Source organism: Thecamonas trahens, assembly GCF_000142905.1.
Source record: "Thecamonas trahens ATCC 50062 unplaced genomic scaffold supercont1.42, whole genome shotgun sequence".
NCBI lineage: Eukaryota > Apusomonadida > Apusomonadidae > Thecamonas > Thecamonas trahens.
In genome coordinates this window covers 9,280-18,159 of record NW_013657638.1, presented here as the reverse complement: position 1 = coordinate 18,159, position 8,880 = coordinate 9,280, and the positions used below count along the sequence as shown (strand labels likewise).

Here is an 8,880-nt window from a genome sequence, read left to right as displayed (position 1 = left end):
CCATTCCAACCTGTTCTCATGTCCATCCATCTCATCGTACCACACCCCGCGCCGCATGGCTTGGGCCTATGTCACGTGGGAGCCGAATCCGGATCAGGAGCCCATCCTTTCACAGGCACTGTGCGGTGCCGCCCTTCCCCACCGCCGCAGGTCACGGGATTGAAGCGCCAAGTCTTGGTCACCCAACGCACTCGTCGGTTGATCGGTTGCCAGCAATGCTTGCTGCGGAAGATACTCTGCTGGTGGACGGAGAGACTAGCTCGCCCCGTGGCGGTCGTGGCCTCCTCACCCGGTGGACCGACCTGAGTCTCCGTGCAAAGGTAGGGTAGGGTGGCCGATGGGGGATGGGAGGGGGAATGAGGGGGCGAGGGGGTGAGGGGGGACGGCGCCAAGCACTAACAACATGACGTTATCCACGTGCATGTGTATGTATGTGGGTGTGATAGTGTCTGTGGGCTCTGGTGGCGCTCATCGGAGCGTCGGTGGTGTCGGTGGGGTGGCGGCGGGTGCCGGTGCGTTCAAGACGGACAAGACGCCCGAGACGTTCCGGCCGACGAACGTGATCATGATGATCTCTGACGGGTTCGGTCCCTCGGGCGAGACGATGGCGCGGGTGTTCGCCAACAAGGCACAGCTGCAACCACTGGATTATCAGCTCCGCGGGGCATCGATCACATACTCGACGTCGAATCTGGTGACGGACTCTGCGGCCGGGGCGACGTGCTTCTCGTGCGCGCTTAAGACTTACAACGGGGCGATCGGGGTGACCGACTCGCAGCCGCCCGAAGCATGCGCGACGGTGCTGGAGGCTGCGGCTGCGGCTGGGATGGCGACCGGTGTGGTGGTCACATCTCGGGTGACGCACGCAACGCCGGCGGCGTTCACGGCCCACGTGCCCGACCGCGAGATGGAGCCGACCATTGCGGAGCAGCAGATCACGCAGAAGATTGACCTGCTGTTTGGTGGTGGACGGTGTGAGTTCCAGCCGCAGTCTGTGGCCGGCTCGTGCCGGGCCGACGAGAAGGACGTCATGTCCGAGGCCCGCGACGCGGGATTCTCGGTCATCACCGACGTTGCCGGCCTCCGCAGCGCAACGACGGCTTCGCTCCCGCTCATAGGCCTCTTTGCGCAGTCGCATATGGCGTTTGAGCTCGACCGCGTGCCGGCGGACCAACCGTCGCTCGACGAGATGGTGGCCAAGGCGCTCGAGCTACTGTCGGCGCTGCCCAAGGCGGCGACCCACGGCATGTTCCTCATGATCGAGGGCTCGCGCATCGACCACGCCGGCCACAACAACGACGCCGCGGCGCATGTGTACGAGACGCTGCAGTTTCAGCAGGCGTTCAGCCAGGCGGTCGAGTATGCGCGCGGGCACGGCAACACGGTCGTGGTCTCGACCTCGGACCACGAGACCGGCGGGTTGACGCTGGCGCGGACCAAGCCGGTCCTCGGCCGCGACACGTATCCGTACGTGTGGTACCCAAAAGTGCTCGCGCGAGCGAATCACTCAGCAGAGTACCTCGCCCACGAGTTGCAGGCCAACGCGTCGATGTCGCTCGTCGACACGGTTGTTGTCAACTACGGCATCGAGCCGACGCCCGCCGAGCTCGCCACACTCGAGGCCGCCCGGATCAACGGCACAACGCCGCTCACCTACGCGCTCTCTGAGTTTATCTCGTACCACGCCAACGTGGGATGGACAACTCACGGACACACCGGCGAGGACGTCAACCTCTATCTCTATGGGCCAGGCACCGAGGCCATGTACGGCGTCCACCAGAACTCGGACATCGGTGCGTTCCTCGCCTCGAAGCTCAAGCTCGACCTTGCCGCGCTCACGCCCGAGATCCGGCGCAAGTTCCCACCAATTCCCATGCCGCCGACTGCCCGTTCGGAGCATGCGGTGCACGACTAAGATTAGAGACACACAAGGCCAGACTAGGCGATAGCGAGCGCAATCGCTGACGTCGCCAAACTCGGGTGCGCGGAATCAATCGAGTGCTTCGATTGGCAGAGTGCTAAAAGGCGTCGTTTTCTTTCTTTCTCCCACTCACCGTCACCAACGGCACACCCGTCGCTCAGTCCCGAGAGTGAGTATGGAGGCAGCACGCGAGTATCTTGCCGGAATTGACGTCGGCATGCCGAGCAATGATGAGGCTGGCTCGCCAAGGACGCTGGCGGCGCTTGACGAAGTGATCCAGGGCATGGGCAAGCCGACAACGAGCGCCGAGGTCGCGGTCCGTGACTCGCTAGTCTTCCACCTGCTCATGTGCCACCCATGGGTCAAGGCGAACATCAACGGACGGGCCTTTGCCTCGGACGCCGTAGACGGGCGGTACTACATCGCCGAGTGGGTGAACACGTCGGTGAAGCCGAATGCGGCGCTGAGCATGCTCAAGAAGCGAGCCAAGAAGGCCGGGGCGAGCCTGCCCAAGAGCTACAAGTTCCCTAACGATGACATGGTGTACTCGTGCGAGTTTGACGAGTACACCGCGATGCTGTCAGCGTATCTGCGACGGTATCAGTCACGGGGCTTTACCTTTTCCGCTTTGTCATTGGCGGCGAGGCGCTGCGGGCTTCGCCCGTGTACGACGCGTTTGACACGCCAGCGACCCGGCTGCCGGACGACGTCTCGCTGGCGGGTCTTGACCCGCAAGTGATCGAGGAGGAGGCGGTCATGGTCATCCGCGGGCTGGACAAGTTCACCGGCCTCACTGCCACTGATGAGGACGACGTCTCGGAAGCGCCGGAGCGCAAGCGGCTGTTCTTTGCCGGCGGCCGCTCGCATCTCGAGGCCGATACGCTGTTTGTGACTACCAAGAGCAACGGCGAGAACGCCAAGGCCACATTGCGGGAGATTGGCGGCGAGTGGTGGGTGCTCGCCGGGTCCAAGAACGTGTGTCTGGCGTGTCCGGTGGCTACCGATCCGCGGACCGTGTACAACAACACGGACCCGACCATTCCGTCGTGGAAGATCCTCAACGCGTTCCACGAGTACGTGACGGGAGTTGTTCGCGACGAGCTCGACGCGCTCGAGGAGCTCGGGCGTGTCCTCCACGACAACCACTATGTGGTGCTGTTTGAGTTTAACAACGCGACGCACGAGCACCTGTTCCCGATCGAGGCTGATTTTCTGGACGGCTTTGCCATCCGCGGCGTCGGCTCGGCCGCCATCGACCCGGTCACCACCTTTGCGCTCTTTGACAAGTATCAGTTCCCGGCGGTCAAGGTCGAGAAGCGGGCGGTAGCCGAGCTCGACGATATTGTGGCCGAGGTCCGTGCCGACACGACGACCGAGGGCGTGGTTGTCTACTTTATGCTCGATGGCGAGGTTATTGGCCTGCTCAAGGTCAAGTCGGACTTTTACACACTTGCGCGTGCGACGCGGGAACAGTTCAAGCGGCTCGGCAACTCGGTGTTCCGCGCGCTCAAGGCGCTGCAGCCGCGGGCGCCGAGCGGCGCTGTTCGCGAGGCCGTCACCATCTCGCGCGCCACACTCACGGATGTTGAAAACCGGATTCGGCGGCGGATGGCGCGAATGGACCAGATCCCGTCGTACGAGACCGACCACGAGGCCTGGGCCGCCCGTGCGGTGGCCTTTTGCCACTACTGGCTCGACAATGTGTACAACAAGGCGCCACTCACCATCGAAGCGCGCAAGGCCGCCATCGAGGCGTCAAGGGCCAAGTTTGGCACTCTCTACGCCAAGTTCTACGCGCAGTACGTGCCCGGAGCGGAAGTCGAAGCCGGCGTTGCAGGTGCGAGCGGAGGAGGGTTGTAAGAAGCCATGGCTATGCTATGGATCAAAGGTTGCTGCAGTTGCGATAGTTGGATAAAGAACGATGGAAGCAAAGCAACACTCTCGGTTGCCGGCCGAGCGGTCGCTCCGCTGGCTCGATGGCTTGACCATGTTTGCCAGCCCATCCCGCTCCGTCGGAGCAGACTGTGTTGACGCCATCGGAGGTCATAGCAAAGTAAGGTGTCAGCCGCTTCGCTTCGCTCAGCCGGCCGCAGGTGTTAGCGAGTCGTAGCAGACGCGACAGCAGCTGTCGCTATGGAAGGAGCAAAGCTCGACGAGCTTCCCACCGAGCTTCTCCAGCGGATGGCGTACTTGTTCGGGCTCTATGCTCGCGACGTGGCGGCGCTCAAGGCAACGTGTCGGGCGTTGCGGGCCAAGCTCGGGTCGAACGGGCATGCGCTCGTGCTGCACCGTGCGCTGCTGCCTATGGCACAGAGTCTGGCGGCTGGATGGATTGATGCTGCTGAGATGCGGCTCGCAAGAATGGACGATGTCGAGCTTGCCAAGGAAGTGGATAAGGTGCTACCTGCGCTGCTGCGGCTTCCGGCTGCGGTGGATGGAGGGCGGATTGGCCGGATGTGGCCGCGGGTCTTTGCTGCTGCCTGCGCACGACACGGTGATAGTGACGACGCGTTTGGCTTTGACGTTACGCCGCTGCCGCGGCTGTACGTGTCAAAGGGCAAAGGCGCACGAGCGCTGTCGCTGCTGGAGATGGCAAGCTGGCATGGACACGCGGACGCGGTGAGCGACTTGCTGAGCGAGGGCGTCCAGCCGCCGATTGCTTATCGGGTCCGCGGACGCGAGCGGTACTTTGTCTACGCGTGCATGGGAGGGCATGTCAGGGTTGTGCAGCGAGTGGTCGAGGATGGGCGCGGCGTTGCCGACGCGACACGACACAACACGGGGTTGACCGCTGCCGCGCGCTCGGGCCACCTCGCTGTGGTCGAGCTGCTGGTGGATGGCGGATGGGCTGACCTGGGGCATTCTGATTGCGAAGCGTTCCGGCTGGCGACCGAGGCGGGGCAGAGTCATGTGGTGGCGTGGATGCTTGGGCGAGCCGAGGTTGATCCAGGGGCACGCTACAGCTATGCGCTCGGGATGGCGGCGTCGGGCGGACACGCGGACGTGGTGGAGCTGCTGCTTGCGGACGGGCGATCGAATCCAGGTGACGACGACTCGTACTGCCTGGTCAAGGCTGTGCTCAACGGGCATGCGGGCGTTGTGCGTTCACTGTTAGCAGACGGGCGGGTGGACGCCAAGACTGCGAGAGGCGGCACGCTCGTAGAACTCGCCGCTGCGTGCAATCACGACGAGATTGTGGCGATGCTCTCGAGTGAGATGTAGGCAGAGCGTTTATCGGCGACCACGGCCACCGCGGCCACGGCCACCGCGACGACCACCACGGCCACGGCCACGGCCACGGCCACGGCCACGGCCACGGCCACCACCGCGACCACGGCCCCTTCCGCCGCCGCGACGGCCACCGCGACGGCCACCGCGGCCGCGGCCAGAGGTGCGTGTGTCGGCCCACTGCGCCTCCTTGGAGGCCTGGGCCTGGACATCGGCCTCGATCATGTCCTGGAAGTCGTTGGCGGCGGCAAAGACGGACGAGACAGCGGCACCTCCACCCTGAGCGGCATTTTCGCCGTCATCGTCATCGTCCGAGTCCTCGTCAAAGTCGACGTCGTCCGAATACTCCTCCATCATGGCCTCGAGGTCGGCTTCGGTGACTGTGCCGGCGGCGGCGTGGCCAGTCGAGTCAAGCTGGATGTCGTCGTCAAAGTCATTGGCGTTGATGTCGTCGTACGAGAAGCCAGTAGCGGCGCCTTCCTCGTTGATGCTGTCCTTGAGGACCGAGCCAAGCAGGGCGCCCATGGAGAGGTCCTCGGGATCGGCAGCGTCGTTGTTGGCACGGAGCTTGTTCTTGGCACGCCTGGCGACAAAGAACTTGTGGAGGAAGAGATCCGACTCGGGGACGGCGTCCTCGGACAGCTCGGCAAACTCGGCCGAGCTGGGGACGATGGACCTGGCGGCCGAGAGCTGCGGGACGCGCTGCATGAGCGAGAGCCCGCTTGCGCCGCCGGACTTTTTCGGGTTGCGGTAGACGTATCGGTCGAGGAAGGCGGCGAGAGTAAAGTCGGCCAGCGGGTCCGAGTTGTAGACAATCGGGTAGCCGCCGAGGAGCGTTGAGGCAAACTTGCGGACCGAGGGGTGGAAGTGCTTTGTGAGGGCGTTGAGCTCGAACATACCAGTCTTCTCGGCGCCGGCAAACTTGGGCTCGCGCGCGTTGACGGTGTACAGCGGCTCGGCGTAGGAAAGCGGGTCGTCGTCGTTGGCGCTGGGCTTCGAAATTGCAGCACTGCGCGCCTTCTTCTCGCTACTCATCATGGCGTCGAGGGCGGACTCGGTGGCGCCGGCAGCCGAGCTCGCCTCCGAGTCCGAGGCGTAGTCTGAGGCCGAGTCGGAAGCCGAGGCCGAGCTAGATGCAGAGGCTGAGGCCGATCCGGTGTCACTGCTGCGCTCGTTCTGAGCGGGAGAGTTGTTGTTGTCGGCCGAGGCCGATCCGGTGTCGCTGCTACCCTCGTTTTGGGCGGGAGAGCCATCGTCGTCGGGCGCTGGAAGCGGGGCATCGATCGGGAGAACGATGGTGCGCGAGAGAATGGGCCTGGCCTTGAGGACCTCGGAGATGAGGAGGAGTGTAGCGCAGGTGAACTCGGGCTTGCCGCCAACGGCAACCTGGAGAGTGCGGCGGATGAGGGCGATGGAGCGGTTGACGTCGGTGTCGGCCTTGAGGCCCTTGTAGAGAACGTTGAGGAAGAGGCCCGGCTTGGCGGTGGTCAGCAGGTCGCGGTCGCGGAGCTTTGCGTAGAGAGCGCGGAAGAAGCGGTCGGCGAGGTCCGGGATGCGGTCGATGAGGCGAAGGATGACGGAGAGGGCCTGGACGGAGGTCTTGAAGGCGGTGAGGTGGACGATCTTGAAAAGGGTGTCGACGTGCTTCTCGAAAAAGGTGGCTTCGAGAGAGGTGTATGGGTAGGCGCGGTTGACGCCGGTGAGGATGGCACCGAGGAGCTTCGACTTGACGTCTCCGGCCTTGACGGCAAGCTTGAAGATGGAAAAGTAGGTGCGGAGGAGGAGGTCCGGAAGGTCGGGCGCGTCTTCGGAGAGGACGAGCTGGTTGAGGAAGATCATGGCGTAATACTGCGAGCGCTGCGACGAGTGCGGCTTAAAGATGACGGCCTGCAGAGCCTTGGCAATGACCAGGTCCATGCTCGGGTGCTGGATGAGCAGCTTGTGCAAGAGGTAGGGGACCTTTGCGGCGATCTTGCGCATCGGGTCGGCGACGCGCTCGGCGATGAGGCGGAGGATGACATGCTCCTGCTCCGGGCGCGACTCGAGGAGGGCAAAGGCAAACGAGAGAGCCTTGGACTTGAGGTGCTCGATGTTGGAGAGGAGAGCGACTTCGAGGGCGGCGAGGAAGCGGGCAAAGCGGACCTGAAGCTTGTCCTCAAACAGCCACATGACGAGGTACTGCGGGCCAACGTCTGGGTGGTCGTGCGGCTGGTCGGCAAAAGCGACGAGCGGGCGGTGCGAGGGGAGGAGAAAGTCGACAAAAAGGTCCTTGAGGGTCTGCAGCGCGAGCTCGGCCTCGCGGCCGGACTTTCGGCTCGCCATGTGGACGAGCTGGTCAAGGACTTCAAGCCGGTACATGGGCGACTGCTGGAGCATGATGGACATGGCGGCAAGTCGATCGGTGAGGGTACCGGTGCGGAGGACGGTCTTCAGCCACATGTTGTCGGAGCGGGTCTCACGCTGGGCCTTGCGGCCGGTGGTCATGGCGTCAAAGCGGGCCTTGTCGGCGTCAGCAAGCTCTTGGGCCTTGCGGCGGGCGGCGCGGACGGTGTGCGGCGCGGCCTCGGGCCGGCGCGAGACAAGCGAAGGGAGGAGATGGTACCAGCGCGGCGGGCCCTGTGTCGGCGGCGGCGGCGGAGCAATGGTGTCAAACTCGGGCCAGATGACGACGAGTATGAGGACGAGTCGGACGAGGCCGACGAGGCGCCGGACGAGAGCGACGAGACCGAGGTCGCCGAGGACGTGGCCGACGACGACGGCGACGACGATGACGACGAGGCGGATGATGATGAGCTTTTCTTCTTGTTCAGCGAGCGAGCCTTCTTGGCCGAGCGCGCGTCGTCGACGGCGGCACGCTTGCGCTTCAGCAGGGCCTTGACGCCGCTGACAAGGGTCTTGTCGTGGCCGGCATCGCCAAAGGCGATAGCGTCGTTCTCGGGATTGTCACTGTCGTCGTCCGAGCCAACAAGCTTGTCAATGAGCTCAAGCTCGTCGTTGGTAGCGCCCATAGTGCGGGCCTGTGTCTCAAACGACTCACCGGACGATGCCTGCCCGCTCGACGACGTCGAGCTGGTGTCCGACGAGGACGAGGAGGATGAGGACATGGATGGGGCTGAGTCTGGGGTGTGTGTGGGAAGGGAGAGGTGCGGGTACGGGGAATGAATAGAGCGGCTGGGCAAAGCCGAGTGGAAGTAGAGGTATGAGGGGGTGGGGGTAGTGGCGGAGTGTGGCAGAGTGGGGTGTAGTGTCGGTATTGCGGTTGGGTAGAGGTAGCGGGGGTGGGGCCGGGTCGAGCGGAGGGATTGAGATGGATGGGACTCGGGTGCGGGAGTGTGACGGATTTGGTGTGATGGTGACGGGAGCGGATAGGATCGAGGGAAAGGAGAGGGGTGAGATCGGTGAGGCATGTGGCTGGAAAAAGGTCTATGGCGTTGGCGTTGTGGGCTGGACCGAGCGCGGACAGAGTGTGTGAGGCGTGTGGGTGATGCGAGACGGCCGATTGCTGTGAGGAGTCGAGGCGCGCAAAGGCGATGGGATGGCGATGGGAAGGTGGCTGGGGAGATGGATGGAGTTGCGACTAGGAGAGTGGGGCGGGGATGGTGGCTGATCTTGGTGTAGTGGCCAAGGCAGTGACCGGGGTGGTGGTGAGGCGACAGCTGGGGGCTGGGCTCGTTTGCTCGCTGACTCGCCGGCTGGTCTCTCCGGGTCTGAGGGGACGGAAGGGAGGCAGC

General features: G+C 64.0%; 5 protein-coding genes across 5 annotated transcripts in view; 4 read left to right on the top strand and 1 right to left on the bottom strand.

Annotated features, from left to right (window-relative positions):
* Positions 1-258: 258 nt before the first annotated feature.
* On the top strand, positions 259-2,031 carry AMSG_08446 (alkaline phosphatase). The gene is made up of 2 exons (XM_013899690.1): positions 259-320; positions 447-2,031. Exon 2 carries the CDS (start codon positions 566-568, stop codon positions 1,913-1,915), a length of 1,350 nt encoding a protein of 449 aa, XP_013755144.1. The 5' UTR covers positions 259-320; positions 447-565; the 3' UTR covers positions 1,916-2,031.
* Positions 2,032-2,362: 331 nt separating this feature from the next.
* On the top strand, positions 2,363-3,851 carry AMSG_08445 (uncharacterized protein). The gene has a single exon (XM_013899689.1). The coding sequence runs from the start codon at positions 2,678-2,680 to the stop codon at positions 3,779-3,781; it is 1,104 nt and encodes a 367-aa protein (XP_013755143.1). The 5' UTR covers positions 2,363-2,677; the 3' UTR covers positions 3,782-3,851.
* A 203-nt stretch (positions 3,852-4,054) lies between these two features.
* Positions 4,055-5,084, top strand: AMSG_08444 (uncharacterized protein; the record flags this gene model as incomplete). The annotated part of the gene is made up of 2 exons (XM_013899688.1): positions 4,055-5,031; positions 5,060-5,084. 2 exons carry the CDS (start codon positions 4,055-4,057, stop codon positions 5,082-5,084), a joined length of 1,002 nt encoding a protein of 333 aa, XP_013755142.1.
* A 49-nt stretch (positions 5,085-5,133) lies between these two features.
* On the bottom strand, positions 5,134-8,157 carry AMSG_08443 (CCAAT/enhancer binding protein zeta; the record flags this gene model as incomplete). The annotated part of the gene is made up of 2 exons (XM_013899687.1): positions 5,134-7,971; positions 8,004-8,157. The coding sequence occupies 2 exons, from the start codon at positions 8,155-8,157 to the stop codon at positions 5,153-5,155; spliced, it is 2,973 nt and encodes a 990-aa protein (XP_013755141.1). The 3' UTR covers positions 5,134-5,152.
* A 94-nt stretch (positions 8,158-8,251) lies between these two features.
* AMSG_08442 (ribosomal protein S5) overlaps positions 8,252-8,880 on the top strand; it is a gene marked incomplete at its 5' end in the record, with an annotated part of 2,032 nt that continues 1,403 nt past the window's right edge. Inside the window, one exon of the mRNA XM_013899686.1 lies at positions 8,252-8,274. Within this exon, the coding sequence (XP_013755140.1) occupies positions 8,252-8,274 (23 nt within the window). The remainder of the gene's footprint in view (positions 8,275-8,880) is intronic.

Excerpts from the sequence above, each read along its gene's own strand:
- AMSG_08446 (XM_013899690.1), top strand. The coding sequence starts at position 566 with ATGATGATCTCTGACGGGTTCGGTCCCTCGGGCGAGACGATGGCGCGG.
- AMSG_08445 (XM_013899689.1), top strand. The coding sequence starts at position 2,678 with ATGGTCATCCGCGGGCTGGACAAGTTCACCGGCCTCACTGCCACTGAT.